At 49.5% G+C, this 17606-nt stretch overlaps 1 protein-coding gene across 1 annotated transcript in view; it reads left to right on the forward strand.

Annotated features, from left to right (window-relative positions):
• The window catches only part of CACNA1D (calcium voltage-gated channel subunit alpha1 D), a 390642-nt gene that overhangs the window by 325903 nt on the left and 47133 nt on the right, over window positions 1-17606 (forward strand). The window contains exons 38-42 of the mRNA XM_075321032.1: window positions 612-667; window positions 1023-1119; window positions 2127-2229; window positions 3078-3179; window positions 10218-10348. Of these exons, the coding sequence (XP_075177147.1) occupies window positions 612-667; window positions 1023-1119; window positions 2127-2229; window positions 3078-3179; window positions 10218-10348 (489 nt within the window). The remainder of the gene's footprint in view (window positions 1-611; window positions 668-1022; window positions 1120-2126; window positions 2230-3077; window positions 3180-10217; window positions 10349-17606) is intronic.

The raw sequence follows: 17606 nt of genomic DNA on the forward strand, positions 1-17606 counted from the left end.
TATACTCCTAGGACAACACTGCAAATCTGACCCTATAGTACAGTATCAGTGCATAGCTTGTATAACAGGGTAAACAACTAAACACACAGCCATTAATGTCTAAACAGCTAGCAACAAAAGTGAGTATACCCCCAAGTGAAAATGTCCAGATTGTATCCAAAGTGTGAATATTGTGTGGCCACCATTATTTTCCAGCACTGCGTTACCTCTCTTGGACCTGGAGGTCACTAGAGCTTCACAGGAGCCACTGTGTGAAGTGTGTCCTGCCTACAGTCAGGCATGGTGGTGGAGGGTCATGGTTTGGGGCTGCATGAGAGCTGCTGGCTGTGGAGGCTACAGGTCATTGGGGGAACCATGAATGCCAACATGTCCTGTGACATGCTGAAGCAGAGCAGGATCCCCTCCCTTCATATTCCAACATGATAACGACCCCAAACACCTTCAAGACCACCACTGTCTCGTTACAGAAACTGAGGGTGAAGGTGCTGGACCGGCCGAGCGTCTCCAGACCTAAACCCTATGGAGCATCTGTGGGGTCTCATCAAATGGAAGGTGGAGGAGCACAAGGACTGTAACATCCACCAGCTCCGGGATGTCGTCATGGAGAACAGAAGAGGATCAATGAGGATACTGGACATGTTGGCATTCATGGTTCCCCCAATGACCTGTAGCCCCCACAGCCGCCAGCACTTAAGCAGCCCCAAACCATGATCCTCCACCACCATGCCTGACTGTAGGCAGGACACACTTGTCGTTGTGCTCCTCACCTCTTCTCCCCACATTTTGCTCATTTTCACTTAGGGATGTACTCACTTTTGTTTCCAGCCGTTTAGACATTATTGGCAGTGTGATGAGTTATTTATACTGTTATACAAGCTGCGCACTGACACTGCACATTGTATCACTGGGTCAGATTTGCAGCGCTGTCCCAGGACAAGATGTAATAAAATATTTACAGAAATGTGAGGGGTGTACTCACATTTGTGATACACTGTATGTAATAATTATCATTTATAATGTAGGGGAAGAATTAAGCATCTGGACGTAGTTACCCTGCTCCGTCGCATTCAGCCTCCTCTGGGTTTCGGGAAATTGTGCCCACACAGAGTCGCCTGTAAGGTAAGATATCATTGATTGATATAGTAATAAAATAATCATCTCTCCAGGACATTGGCTTTTATCGCACGGTCGCCATAGTGGCCCATCTGTCAGCACCTGATAGGATCTGTCAGCACTGAAAGGGTTATTTCCGCTTTTTTCACTGATGGCTAATGTTGGATTGTGCTTGTAAATACAAGCAGATTTAGCAATTTATTATTTATTAAAAATTATAGTCGTTTTTGAGATATTGACACTTTTCTTTTATTCTGTTGCCTTGGAGACCGACCAACACTGCTAGACAGCAGAGCATGCTGAGTGCTTACAAGCCCTTTTCTCTGTTGAGCTTGTTAGTGCTGTTTTGAAGCTCGCCAGGATCGCTGAAGTGCGGTGATACCTCCTAATTACAGCCATGCTTCAGCGCAGCGCTTACAAGTGAGACAGCAGTGGTGGACGGTCTCCTAGGCAACGAGCTGCAAACAAAAGAATAGCATAAATATCTCAAGAATGGCCGCACATTTTAATAAGCAGTGAATTGCAAAAGTGCTTGTTTTTATTAGCTCAGTCCAAAAATATCCATCTATGAAGATGCAAATAATTCTCTAATGATTACAAGGGTCTGATCTCTACTGATCCTGAGAATGAAGGCAATGCAGTCAGCATTGGGCCATCTTCTATTTTTTCCATCACAGCAGCGCTCCCGGCCACCTGGCGGTGCAGGAAAGTGCACCTAACCAGTAGTGTCCGGACGCATTCCCAGTGCAAAGGGAAAGCGGTGAAGGAAACTCAACACTGAAGCAGGACTGCAGCCCTATTTGTTCTCAGGATTGGGGGGGGGTGTAGAGGTCGGACCCCCAGTGATGGCATAGTCCAGCTGAGATGTAAAGCGTTTATAGTACATACTGTAGTGCAGTCACTAATTAGCCCCCCATTTCTGGAGGGTGGGCTGCACACTGACGAATCATGCTCACCAAACTGGTCATATACATAAATTTATATACATATATATCATTTTGTGTCCTCCGCAGCGGCTGGTCGCTATGAATATGCCGCTGAACAGTGATGGGACGGTGATGTTCAATGCCACGCTGTTTGCTTTGGTCAGAACTGCGCTAAAAATCAAAACCGAGGGTATGTATATACGGGATCTTTTATATATCCCCCCCGCTATGAATTCTAGGTTTGAATGTATTGGAACATAACAATAATAATAATATAATAATAAAACTCTGCTCCTTAGAATTTCCTAAGATTCAATAAATACAAGACGTGACAGATGAAGAACAAAACGTGACAGATGACAGTGTCCTTATTTATTCACCAATGAATGAATGCAGAAGCAGTGGGTGAATAATAAGTACACCCCGAGTCTGTAGCTTGTAGAAGCATCTTTATATAATGGCGTGAATGATTCGTTTTCTGGTGACTTTTTCCGTCTCCCCTCGTTCCGGAGGAGCGTCGCCCACTCTTCTGACAACGCTGGTTAGGTTCAGTGCAGTTTGAAGCATCTACCTGACTGCAAAATTGCACATTAATTAGCCGAGTGGTGATTATAAAAAAAGAGCTTGTAAGCGCTGGAGAGCGGCCACTGCTAATAGGCTGCAGAGGTGGCCGGTAACGTAGGCAACCAGCAATTAAAAACCCCTTCTTTCTTGAGAGCTCGATTGAAAGAGTGCTTCGTTTTTCAATCACTTGACAATTTTATCCACTTGATATAAATGGAACCTCCCTTTAAGAAGTGTCTTAATCTTCTGAAGTGCAGTAAATGATTGCCCCCGATTCCTAATCTGCGGACCTTTGTTCTGTAGGGAGATAAGCCGGGGTCACCGCTCCGGGCGCCGCTTGTCTCCTTCTCACCTGCTGTATACACGTTTGTCGGGCGGTCAGGGAGCCTGGAATCTAATGTGTATCAGCGTCTTATGTATTGTTCATTGTGATCTATATGAAATCTTCCCTAAGTGTCTTCCCCCTGTCTCCAGGTAATCTAGAACAAGCCAACGAGGAGCTCCGCGCCGTCATCAAGAAAATATGGAAGAAAACCAGTATGAAGCTACTGGACCAAGTAGTGCCCCCTGCAGGCGGTCAGTGTAACCCTATTAACCCACACACATCATACACCACCGCTATACACATGCACACGTGCTGTGACCTGATACCGGGACTGCACTACATATGAATTACTAGAGTATATAGTGCACTGCCATACAAAGTGTGGGGCAGTATATAATACCGTATATATTTAAATGTATTACACTCTAGTATATATAACTCTTCAGTATATATTACATTGCAGTATATATTGCTCTACACTATATATTAGTCTCCAGTATATATAGCACTCCTGTATATTGCACTCCATTATATATGACATTCCAGTATATATTGCTGACCAGTATATGTTACCCTCCAGTATATATTACACTTCATTATATATTGGTCTCCAGTCTATATTGCACTCCAGTCTATATTGCACTCCAGTCTATATTGCACTCCAGTCTATATTGCACTCCAGTCTATATTGCACTCCAGTCTATATTGCACTCCAGTCTATATTGCACTCCAGTCTATATTGCTCTCCAGTCTATATTGCACTCCAGTCTATATTATCCTCCAGTCTATATTGCCCTCCAGTCTATATTATCCTCCAGTCTATATTGCCCTCCAGTCTATATTGCACTCCAGTCTATATTATCCTCCAGTCTATATTGCACTCCAGTCTATATTATCCTCCAGTCTATATTGCACTCCAGTCTATATTGCACTCCAGTCTATATTGCACTCCAGTCTATATTGCACTCCAGTCTATATTGCACTCCAGTCTATATTGCACTCCAGTCTATATTGCACTCCAGTCTATATTGCACTCCAGTCTATATTGCACTCCAGTCTATATTGCACTCCAGTCTATATTGCACTCCAGTCTATATTATCCTCCAGTCTATATTGCCCTCCAGTCTATATTGCCCTCCAGTCTATATTGCAGTTCAGTCTATATTATCCTCCAGTCTATATTATCCTCCAGTCTATATTGCCCTCCAGTCTATATTGCACTCCAGTCTATATTGCAGTTCAGTCTATATTATCCTCCAGTCTATATTATCCTCCAGTCTATATTGCCCTCCAGTCTATATTGCCCTCCAGTCTATATTGCCCTCCAGTCTATATTGCTCTCCAGTCTATATTATCCTCCAGTCTATATTGCACTCCAGTAAGTATTACAGCCCAGTCTATATTATCCTCCAGTCTATATTATCCTCCGGTCTATATTATCCTCCAGTCTATATTATCCTCCAGTCTATATTGCACTCCAGTCTATATTGCCCTACAGTCTATATTGCCCTCCAGTCTATATTATCCTCCAGTCTATATTGCCCTCCAGTCTATATTGCCCTCCAGTCTATATTGCACTCCAGTCTATATTGCCCTCCAGTCTATATTGCACTCCAGTCTATATTGCCCTCCAGTCTATATTGCCCTCCAGTCTATATTGCCCTCCAGTCTATATTGCCCTCCAGTCTATATTGCACTCCAGTCTATATTGCCCTCCAGTCTATATTGCCCTCCAGTCTATATTGCCCTCCAGTCTATATTGCCCTCCAGTCTATATTGCCCTCCAGTCTATATTGCCCTCCAGTCTATATTGCCCTCCAGTCTATATTGCCCTCCAGTCTATATTGCCCTCCAGTCTATATTGCCCTCCAGTCTATATTGCCCTCCAGTCTATATTGCCCTCCAGTCTATATTGCACTCCAGTATATATTGCACTCCAGTATTACAGCCCAGTCTATATTGCCCTCCAGTATATATTGCCCTCCAGTCTATATTGCACTCCAGTATATATTGCTCTCCAGTATATATTGCACTCCAGTATTACAGCCCAGTCTATATTGCCCTCCAGTCTATATTGCACTCCAGTATATATTGCTCTCCAGTATATATTGCACTCCAGTATTACAGCCCAGTCTATATTGCTCTCCAGTATATTGCACTCCAGTAAGTATTACAGCCCAGTATATATTCTCCTCCAGCCCATACTGAGCCCCTCTTTGTAGCTGGAGTGTGCACTTCCATGATATAAGCCCTGTGCTTCCCATGTGTCGGTGATTTTTCGGCTGGAGGAGCCCCCGCAGGTATAGATGAGGATGCAGATCTCCGGGGCGTCCTGTACGATGATGGAAACCAGACGGATCTCTCAGATTATAGGCCTGTTTCCCCATGAAGTGATAGACACGACGTCCGCACTAATGATGTGATCCACAGAATCGCGCAGCACTTGGTGTAACATCCCCACTCCTGCCTCGTCTCCTCTCACTACTGATGTTATTTCTGGATATTGCTGTGATATTGACTGAACATGTTTTGTGCTTTGTGTGTCTTCTTTACAGTGATCCACAGCTGGGCTGAGTGACAGGGGACGCTGTGACTAGACCCTCCATAGCGGGTCAGCAGCTGTCAATCACAATCAGATGGTGCGAGCTCCCTGAGAGAACGTGAATAGGGATCTGTATACTGTATTCGAGCCTTGCGTCAGAGGTAAACGCCTGGATTGTGCCTCTGATGAATAGGGATCTGTATACTGTATTCGAGCCTTGCGTCAGAGGTATACGCCTGGATTGTACCTCTGATGAATAGGGATCTGTATACTGTATTCGAGCCTTGTGTCAGAGGTATACGCCTGGATTGTACCTCTGATGAATAGGGATCTGTATACTGTATTCGAGCCTTGCGTCAGAGGTATAAGCCTGGATCGTGCCTATGATGAATAGGGATCTGTATACTGTATTCGAGCCTTGTGTCAGAGGTATACGCCTGGATCGTGCCTCTGATGAATAGGGATCTGTATACTGTATTCGAGCCTTACGTCAGAGGTATACGCCTGGATTGTACCTCTGATGAATAGGGATCTGTATACTGTATTCGAGCCTTGCGTCAGAGGTATAAGCCTGGATCGTGCCTATGATAAAGGGTTATTACACTAAATTACGCCCCCATGGACTCTCTGGTCCGCCGGGCAGTAAAGCTTTAATCCTGCGTACAGTCTAGGAAATAAGTATTGGATCCCTTGCAGATTTTGTAAGTTTCCCAGTGACACAGACATGAGCAGTCTATAATTTTAAGGGTCGGTTCATTTTATCAGCGAGAGATAGAAGATACAAAATACAATCTGTCATGGCACTCCATGTACAGAACGTGGCTGTGCCCGGGCTCCATAGGAGATCAGGAGATATACGGAGTGATATGCCCGTACCGGCATGGAGTGGAGCCATGTCCACATACACCACCCCAGCACAGAGTGGAGACACGTCCGCATACACCACCCCGGCACATAGTTGAGCCACGTCCGCATACACCACCCCAGCACAGAGTGGAGCCATGTCCGCATACACCACCCCGGCACATAGTTGAGCCACGTCCGCATACACCACCCTGGCACAGAGTGGAGCCATGTCCACATACTCCGCACCAGCACAGAGCCACGTTTGCATACACCACCCTGGCACAAAGTGGAGCCATGTCCACATACACCACCCCGGCACAGAGTGGAGCCACGTCCGCATACACCACCCCGGCACAGAGTGGAGCCATGTCCGCATACACCACCCTGGCACAGAGTTGAGCCACGTCCGCATACACCACCCTGGCACAGAGTTGAGCCACGTCCGCATACACCACCCTGGCACAGAGTTGAGCCACGTCCGCATACACCACCCTGGCACAGAGTTGAGCCACGTCCGCATACACCACCCTGGCACAGAGTTGAGCCACGTCCGCATACACCACCCTGGCACAGAGTTGAGCCACGTCCGCATACACCACCCTGGCACAGAGTGGAGCCATGTCCACATACTCCGCACCAGCACAGAGCCACGTTTGCATACACCACTCTGGCACAAAGTGGAGCCATGTCCGCATACACCACCCCGGCACAGAGTGGAGCCACGGCCGCATACACCACCCCGGCACATAGTGGAGCCATGTCCGCATACACCACCCCGGCACAGAGTGGAGCCATGTCCGCATACACCACCCCAGCACAGAGTGGAGCCACGGCCGCATACACCACCCCGGCACAGAGTGGAGCCATATCCGCATACACCACCCCGGCACAGAGTGGAGCCATGTCCACATACACCACCCCGGCACAGAGTGGAGCCATGTCCACATACACCACCCCGGCACAGAGTTGAGCCACATCCACATACACCACTCTGGCACAGAGTGGAGCCATGTCCACATACTCCGCACCAGCACAGAGCCATGTTTGCATACACCACCCTGGCACAAAGTGGAGCCATGTCCGCATACACCACCCTGGCACAAAGTGGAGCCACGTCCGCATACACCACCCCGGCACAGAGTTGAGCCACGTCCGCATACACCACCCCGGCACAGAGTGGAGCCACGTCCGCATACACCACCCCGGCACAGAGTTGAGCCACGTCCGCATACACCACCCCGGCACAGAGTTGAGCCACGTCCGCATACACCACCCCGGCACAGAGTTGTGCCACGTCCGCATACACCACCCCGGCACAGAGTGGAGCCACGTCCGCATACACCACCCCGGCACAGAGTGGAGCCACGTCCGCATACACCACCCCGGCACAGAGTGGAGCCACGTCCGCATACACCACCCCGGCACAGAGTGGAGCCACGTCCGCATACACCACCCCGGCACAGAGTGGAGCCACGTCTGCATACACCACTCCGGCACAGAGTGGAGCCACGTCCGCATACACCACCCCGGCACATAGTTGAGCCACGTCCGCATACACCACCCTGGCACAGAGTGGAGCCATGTCCGCATACACCACCCTGGCACAGAGTGGAGCCATGTCCACATACACCACCCTGGCACAGAGTGGAGCCATGTCCACATACTCCGCACCAGCACAGAGCCACGTTTGCATACACCACTCTGGCACAAAGTGGAGCCATGTCCGCATACACCACCCCGGCACAGAGTGGAGCCACGGCCGCATACACCACCCCGGCACAGAGTGGAGCCACGGCCGCATACACCACCCCGGCACAGAGTGGAGCCATGTCCACATACACCACCCCGGCACAGAGTGGAGCCATGTCCACATACACCACCCCGGCACAGAGTTGAGCCACGTCCGCATACATCACTCTGGCACAGACTGGAGCCATGTCCACATACTCCGCACCAGCACAGAGCCATGTTTGCATACACCACCCCGGCACAGAGTGGAGCCACGTCTGCATACACCACACGGGCATGGAATGGAGCCATGTCCACATACTCCGCACCACCACAGAGCCACGTCTGCATATACCGCACAATTACAGAGCGGAGCCACGTCTGCATACACCGCGCATGCACAGAGCAGAGCCCCGTTCTCAGCTGCAGCCACTGATGTGATTGACTCCGGTTATCAGTGGGGGTCTCTGCTGACCCCATCGCTGGCCGTGATCGCTGACGGAGGGTTCCCCTGTCACCAGCCCACATTCCTGGGACTTTCTACCTTTTAACTGTCTGGTGTTTTAAAGGTGCAGAATCCATTTCTCTCACCATCCATACAATAGCCGCTTGCCTATGAACTAGTCATTTTTAGCTTATTCTACTTTTGTAGTCTTGAAGCGTCTTTAAGGAATGTTCAGGTGCGGGAGCAACTTGAGGACCCCCAGTGCCAGTGATGATGGCGGCTGAGCGCTACGAAGGTGACACTCTCCGCCTCTGTAATGAGGAGCATGCCGGCCACCCTGCTCTTCAGCATGACCCAAGGAGCAGTATTAGCATTGGCACATAGACGTAGGGCCGCCACGTTCCACCAAACACGGTGGAGACCAGCCGAGAGAATGTCGCTCTGCCACGGCCAAGAAGATGGAGCTGAGAGCAGCCTAAACCCATCGATACTGCACATTTAAAACCGGTGTTTGTCTGACTGTAGTGGTCTTAGTCGTTGACCTTCTGCTTGCATGGCCGACCGGAACCGCTGTGTTACTGTAACCACTGTGCTTGAGCTTTTTCTGCAGCCTTTCTTTTTTCCTTTCAACTATCCTCTCCGAATATTCTGAAGCAATTCTGTTTTAGGGTGGTGGCATGGAACTAGCGTTGCCTCTTGCCAGCTGTATTCCCCTCCATTTGTTAATCTATACACAGATGCATGCTTCAGAATACAGTATATCTCTGCATGTATGGGGGCTATAGAGTCATATGTCTACCAGACCGATACCATACGCTTCCCTTGTCATGTAGGGCATGTAGCGGTAAGTATGTGGCCATACTCCATTCATTCACCCAGCCTAATATGACATTACTTCTGGATTATCCTTTGTTTTCATTTCTACTGATTGCATTCATTACAAAAAGATCTAATCTAATTACTATATCACCTGCACATTACCTTCTGGAGAGAAGCCGTTTCGGTGATCACTTGATCGCAACGATCAGCTTTGGGCAACTCTACATTTCCGCTACAGTGGCCACTACAGGTGGAAATGTGGAACTGCATGCCAGTCATTCCGATGAATGGCAAACCATGTAGTAGATGAAGGGGCCATAACTAGAGGAACACATTATTAAGGCTCTCTACTAATGTGTTAGTGAGCTGGGGACCCCCTATTTGATGTTGTTAAGGGGTCGTTTGGATAAAATGAAATTAAAGGTATTAACACCACCATAGAAGTGGTTCAGGCCAGTGTCTATGGAAAGATCTACTCTTGATATTCTTGGGAATCTAGATTTTTACATATTTTAGGTGTAGATATGTCGCTGGGGGGATGAGAGGACATCAGTGGACTCAGTAGAAGATCCATCGTGGTCTTCACAATGGATGCATGGACCTCTCTAGTAAATAGCACAGGTGATAGACCACACTGTCCACCTATCCCCCACCTTTTCCACCCCTATACTCTACAAAGGCTCCACTAACCCTCCCCTCCGGCATGTTGTGTGATAGCCGTGTCTCGGAGGACCACGCACCGTGTCTCCTCTGGATCTCCACCACCCACGCTCATCTCGCTTGCTTGCTGGTCTTCTGCCTCTAGCTGCGCAGCTTAGAACCTGTCGCCTCCATCACATCTCTGCTCGGACGCGGTGTTCAGGGCGATGGTGAATGTTGCTGACTTGGGAAAGATTTGTCTGTTCATAGATGATGAGGTAACCGTGGGGAAGTTCTATGCCACCTTCCTGATACAGGACTACTTTAGGAAATTCAAGAAGCGCAAGGAACAAGGATTGGTGGGAAAATACCCGTCCAAGAACTCCACCGTGGCACTGCAGGTGATTGCATTTGTTTTTTCCTTTACTTCTCATTTATGTTGTGCTTGGGTCTACAGCTGATTATTCGGCTGTGGTCACACAATGGATTTTTCATCTGCCAATATCTGTAGCGAATTTACATGAGAGTCCGAGGCTGACCTTCATTGTTATGGTGGTGCACAGTTGCAATTTGACAAAATCCACATGAAAAGACCTCTAGTTTGGGTTATTTGGGTGTTTAGTTCCAGTACAGAATTTGGCTCTTCAATAGGGCAAAATACCCCAGCATTCTGGGTTTAGTAGTCCAGTGGGCGGTTCATACCCCAGCAGTTTGGGTTTAGTAGTCCAGTGGGCAGTGCATGCCCCAGCAGTCTGGGTTTAGGCGTCCAGTGGGCGGTGCATACCCCAGCAGTTTGGGTTTAGTAGTCCAGTGGGCGGTTCATACCCCAGCAGTCTGGGTTTAGGCGTCCAGTGGGCGGTGCATGCCCCAGCAGTCTGGGTTTAGTTGTCCAGTGGGCAGTGCATGCCCCAGCAGTCTGGGTTTAGCAGTCCAGTGGGCGGTGCATGCCCCAGCAGTCTGGGTTTAGCAGTCCAGTGGGCGGTGCATGCCCCAGCAGTCTGGGTTTAGGAGTCCAGTGGGCGGTGCATGCCCCAGCAGTCTGGGTTTAGGAGTCTAGTGGGTGATGCATGCCCTAGCAGTCTGGGTTTAGTTGTCCAGTGGGCAGTGCATGCCCTAGCAGTCTGGGTTTAGTTGTCCAGTGGGCAGTGCATGCCCCAGCAGTCTGGGTTTAGGAGTCCAGTGGGCGGTGCATGCCCAGAAGTCTGGGTTTAGGAGTCCAGTGGGCAGTGCATGCCCCAGCAGTCTGGGTTTAGTAGTCCAGTGGGCAGTGCATGCCCCACCAAGTCTGGGTTTAGGAGTCCAGTGGGCAGTGCATGCTCCAGCAGTCTGGGTTTAGTTGTCCAGTGGGCCGTGCATGCCCCAGCAGTCTGGGTTTAGGAGTCCAGTGGGCAGTGTATGCCCCAGCAGTCTGGGTTTAGGAGTCCAGTGGGCAGTGCATGCCCCAGCAGTCTGGGTTTAGTAGTCCAGTGGGCAGTGCATGCTCCAGCAGTCTGGGGTTAGGAGTCCAGTGGGCGGTGTATGCCCCAGCAGTCTGGGTTTAGGAGTCCAGTGGGCAGTGCATGCCCCAGCAGTCTGGGTTTAGGAGTGCAGTGGGCGGTGCAAGCTCCAGCAGTCTGGGTTTAGTAGTCCAGTGGGCCGTGCATGCCCCAGCAGTCTGGGTTTAGGAGTCCAGTGGGCGGTGTATGCCCCAGCAGTCTGGGTTTAGGAGTCCAGTGGGCGGTGTATGCCCCAGCAGTCTGGGTTTAGTAGTCCAGTGGGCCGTGCATGCCCCAGCAGTCTGGGTTTAGGAGTCCAGTGGGTGGTGTATGCCCCAGCAGTCTGGGTTTAGGAGTCCAGTGGGCAGTGCATGCCCCAGCAGTCTGGGTTTAGGAGTCCAGTGGGCAGTGCATGCCCCAGCAGTCTGGGGTTAGGAGTCCAGTGGGCGGTGTATGCCCCAGCAGTCTGGGGTTAGGAGTCCAGTGGGCGGTGTATGCCCCAGCAGTCTGGGTTTAGGAGTCCAGTGGGCGGTGCATGCCCCAGCAGTCTGGGTTTAGGAGTCCAGTGGGTGGTGCTGCTCGGTGATGCACAGTCTTCCCTCTGGACATCTGCATGCAGGACCGCCCACTGGACTCTGAAGCCCAGGAAGAGCAAAAGGTTCAACAAATCTTTTTAGTCTTTGATCTAGTAGGTGTTGAGGTGTCAGTTCAGCGTCAGCCTATGTTAGAACATATTGGGGAAAACACTGAGGCTGAACGTTTCTTCTATTGAGTCCTCTCCTCAAAAAAGTCCACCTTTTATAGAGGTAAATGGTGAAGTGACAGCACTTTGGAGCTACTTAGGTTAATACTTGGCTGTGGTCTCTGTCACCACCTGCTCTGCTGGATCCATCGTGTGGCCACCATTGACTTACAATGCGGGTCCATCAGGTTCTGAAAGTGTCTAACGTTTCACGCTCCCATAGTAATGGCTTCATCGCACTTGTGAACAGTCTAATGTCGGCCGTACACATCACAAGAATGTTGACTGAACCCACTGATTTTTGGCTGGACAACATAATGCCCACCACCGTAAGATGCAATATATGGTCAGATGTACCGGGACTTCTCCACGTCCAACCTCCACGAGCTTTTCAGACCTCCCATTCCAAATCCACAGGTATTAATACGGAGTAGGCCCTCTGCAGATAGAACGGCTCCCACTCTTCTGAGAAGGTTTTCTTCAAGATTTTCTATGTATCTGTAGAAATTTTTCCCCCTTTAGAAGAACATTTGTGAAGTTAGACACTGATGTTGGGTAGAGGCCGGCCTCACGGTCTCTTTTCTGGTTCACTCCAAAGGTGTTGGAAGTGTTGAAGGTCTGGGTTCTGTACGGCCGGTCATGTCCTTCCACACCAAACTCCCTCAACGAAGGACAAAACGATCGGAGTTGCAGAGGATGCATCTAGGCCTGGGTGGAAAAGGGGACCATGACACTGGCCAATAAGATGCCAGCAGCTGACGTCAGCCAGCCTTTTATAGGCAGTGTATGACGGTGACGTCATGCACTGCCAGTGCCTGGGACGCCAAAGTCAGCTGGCCGGCATCTCAACCGGCTGTGGGGACAACACACATTGTGGGGGAAGGGTTAGAAAAATATATTTTTTAGCAGCAGAATGTCGGAAATTATAATGAGAAGGAGCCCAGGATGGAGGACATTTCTTACAAGATGCAGCCCAGGATGGGCGCAGGGGTCCAGGATGGGGAATATTATAATAGGATGCAGGCCAGAATGGGGACAAAAGGGCCAAGATGGGGGAAAATATCTTACAGGATGTGGGTCAGGATGGGGGGCATTTATTACAGCAAGGGGACCAGGAAGAAGGACATTATTATAGGAAGGGGCCCATGATGTGGGACATGATTACAAGAAGGGGCCAGGATGGGGACATGATTACAGGCAGGGACCAGGACAGAGGACATTATACCAGGATAAGGCCTATCATGGGGGACATGATTACAGGAAGGGGCCAAGATGGAGGACATTATTACAGGAAGAGGCCTGTGATGAGGGACAGGAAGGGGCCAGGATGGAGGACATTATTACATGGGGAGCTAAAACATATGTCTTTAAAAGATCTTGAAAGCCCCTACATCTGACCAACATGTAAGTGAGGGCCGAGATCCTAATTATGCAGTGAGGCCCACTGGACTCTATCTATTCCCTGCCCCCAAACTTTCTGTCTTTATGGATCTTGTTCACTGGACATAGAAAAGGCTCTTCCCCAAACTGTTCCTTCAAAGTCGGAAACTACAATTGTGCTGAAGTATTAGGATTTTCCTTCACTGCTAAGAGGCTGATGCCGGGCCCTGATAACAGCCCGGAGTATTATCCTCCTCCACCAAACTGTACAGCGGCACAATATAATAGGGGGTAACATCCTGCATTCACCAAACCCAGACTCCTCCATCAAACGCAGATAGAGCAGTGCGATCTGTCCCTGCACAGAACACTTCTCCAGAGTCCAGTGGTGGTGACTTTGCTCTGGTCCATCTGACACTCAGCATTGTGCTTGGTGATGTACGGCTCGGCATTGTGCTTGGTGATGTACGGCTCAGCATTGTGCTTGGTGATGTATGGCTCGGCATTGTGCTTGGTGGTGTATGGCTCGGCATTGTGCTTGGTGATGTACGGCTCGGCATTGTGCTTGGTGATGTACGGCTCAGCATTGTGCTTGGTGATGTACGGCTCGGCATTGTGCTTGGTGATGTACGGCTCAGCATTGTGCTTGGTGATGTATGGCTCGGCATTGTGCTTGGTGGTGTATGGCTCGGCATTGTGCTTGGTGATGTACGGCTCAGCATTGTGCTTGGTGATGTATGGCTTAGCATTGTGCTTGGTGATGCACGGCTCGGCATTGTGCTTGGTGATGTACGGCTCAGCATTGTGCTTGGTGATGTATGGCTCGGCATTGTGCTTGGTGATGTATGGCTCGGCATTGTGCTTGGTGATGTATGGCTCGGCATTGTGCTTGGTGATGTACGGCTCGGCATTGTGCTTGGTGATGTACGGCTCAGCATTGTGCTTGGTGATGTACGGCTCAGCATTGTGCTTGGTGATGTATGGCTCGGCATTGTTCTTGGTGATGTATGGCTCAGCATTGTGTTTGGTGATGTAAGGCTCGGCATTGTGCTTGGTGATGTATGGCTCAGCATTGTGCTTGGTGATGTACGGCTCGGAATTGTGCTTGGTGATGTACGGCTCGGCATTGTGCTTGGTGATGTACGGCTCGGCATTGTGCTTGGTGATGTATTGCTCGGCATTGTGCTTGGTGATGTACGGCTCGGCATTGTGCTTGGTGATGTACGGCTCGGCATTGTGCTTGGTGATGTACGGCTCGGCATTGTGCTTGGTGATGTACGGCTCGGCATTGTGCTTGGTGATGTACGGCTCGGCATTGTGCTTGGTGATGTACGGCTCGGCATTGTGCTTGGTGATGTATGGCTCAGCATTGTGCTTGGTGATGTATGGCTCGGCATTGTGCTTGGTGATGTACGGCTCGGCATTGTGCTTGGTAATGTATGGCTCGGCATTGTGCTTGGTGATGTACGGCTCGGCATTGTGCCTGGTGATGCACGGCTCGGCACCAGCTCTGTACCACCAGCCGTTTGGTCTTATTGTTAAATGCAGATGGGATACTTGGGAACCACAGGTTATACATCGCGTGGCGAGAGGCCGAAGGTTATACACTAGGGCCAAAGAACCAGAGGTTATACACCTGGAGGGAGTGGCCGGAGGTTATACACTGGCAGCCAGAGGTTATACACCTGGAGGGAGGGGCCGGGGATTATACACCTGGAGGGAGGGGCCGGGGATTATACACCTGGAGGGAGGGGCCGGGGATTATACACCTGGAGGGAGGGGCTGGAGATTATACACCTGGAGGGAGGGGCCGGAGGTTATAGACCTGGAGGGAGGGGCTGGAGATTATATACCTGGAGGGAGGGGCCGGAGGTTGTCCACCTGGAGGGAGGGGTCAGAGGTTATACACCTGGAGGGAGGGGCCGGAGGTTATAGACCTGGAGGGAGGGGCTGGAGATTATATACCTGGAGGGAGGGGCCGGAGGTTGTACATCTGGAGCGAGGGGCCGGAGGTTGTACACCGGGGGGTGAGGGGCCGGAGGTTGTACACCGGGGGGTGAGGGGCCTGAGGTTGTACACCGGGGGTGAGAGGCTGGAGGCTATATCTTTTTGATGTGTTCTTATGCCTGATGGTCCTGAGGAAGGGTGCTGAGACTCCAGAAACGCGTAGACCTGTACAAAATAAAAAGATCCATTAATCTGAATACCTGAGAAGTGATCATTGGCGAGGCTCATAAAAACCCGATTTCTTCTATTGTTCTCTGTTATACACCTGGAGGGAGGGGCCAGACGTTATATACCTGGAGGGAGGGGCCGGAGATTATATACCTGGAGGGAGGGGCCGGAGATTATACACCTGGAGGGAGGGGCCGGAGGTTATACACCTGGAGGGAGGGGCCGGAGATTATACACCTGGAGGGAGGGGCCGGAGGTTATATACCTGGAGGGAGGGGCTGGAGGTTATATACCTGGAGGGAGGGGCCAGAGGTTATACACCTGGAGGGAGCGGCCAGAGGTTGTACACAGGGGGGGGGGGGAGTGGTGGAGGTTATACACTGGGGGGCAGTGGGACTGAATGACAAACCAGAATTCAATCATTAAGACGAGTGTCCTGATACTTTTGTCCATACTGTATATATATATATATATATATATATATATATATAGCTATATACTGTCTCTATACAGATTTATGTTTATATTCGGCAGTAAACTTCTCCTTAGCTTCAGGAACCCATCAGCCCCTTCCCCCGCACAGGAGCATTTTCTTTACCTCCTTATCCTATAATATGTATGATGTATATTGTGCCGGAGCTGAGAGCGGAGGTTTCGCCGGTGCTGGCGCGGCTCCAGCCTCCCCTCCAGCAGTTGCATTTCCTGTAGCGGCAGGTGCACTTTGCAGATCAGTAATGGGCGGGTGGTGAATTCTGCCCGGGGTAATTTGTCACTCATCTGCAGCATAATGAGGCTTTCCTGTACACGGCGGTGGGGCTGAGCGCGGCTCTGCTGCTCTGCTGCTCTGCGGCTCTGCTGCTCTGCTGCTCTGCTGCTCGTCACCCACTGCACTGTGGCATTTCCAGACTGCGGAGCAGCATCTATGGATCCTGAGCCTGCAGACGCTCGCCGGCTGGAGCACTTCGTGTCCTACGTGCACTGCTACAGCGTAGGTTTCTCTTCTCTGTCCTCTCTACTTGATGCTCAGGTTTGGGGGTCTCTTATGTCAGCTTTTGCTCTGTTTCTCCAGTTGTACGATACATTGCGGGATTGAGAGTGATTCGTCTTCATTTATTGTTTAATTAATGACAACTTTGCTCAGGATTTCAGCTCCGGAGCTTCTCTATGAGGGCACTGCAGTATAATTCTACAATGCGCCGTTTCACGGTGGTAGATTGGACAGGATAATCTGTGTTTGCAGATCGGCGATCGTAGACATTTATGTAGAATTTTGCATTTCCATCACTTATTGTTTAGATGTTTTCACTTTATAGTATTTACTATATTATTTTATTCTGAGACGTCTTCATTTATATAATGTTATATGAGATGCCTTGAATACTGCAAATTATGAGTGCAGTCAAAAAATAAATATAAAAAGGGCGTCTGGGGGGTCCACGGAGGTAATGCTGCTGTTATCCTGTTAGTTTCTAAGGTTGTCATTTCTTTTATTTTGGTCAAATGAATCATATTTCAAAATGTCTGATATGTTAGTCAAATTAGCATTTGATGGGGTATAAATGCATATAAGTATATAAATGTGTGCATGTGTGTATATGTGTATATGTATATATATATATATATATTGTGGGTGTATACTAATTTTGGAATCCATATTGCATGATTAACCCTTAACAGGTGAGTATATAGGGGTGTGTATATATATATATATATATATATATATATACACCCCTATATACTCACCTGTTAAGGGTTAATCATGCAATATGGCTTCCAAAATTAATACTCCAAAAAATGTTGTTTTTTTGCTTTCTAGTCACTTGCAACAGTAAAATGCGTTTTTTTTATTTTCTGCAAGTGACTATTTTGAAGTTGAGATTTGGTTGC

Source organism: Anomaloglossus baeobatrachus, chromosome 8, assembly GCF_048569485.1.
Source record: "Anomaloglossus baeobatrachus isolate aAnoBae1 chromosome 8, aAnoBae1.hap1, whole genome shotgun sequence".
In the NCBI taxonomy this organism is placed as follows: domain Eukaryota; kingdom Metazoa; phylum Chordata; class Amphibia; order Anura; family Aromobatidae; genus Anomaloglossus; species Anomaloglossus baeobatrachus.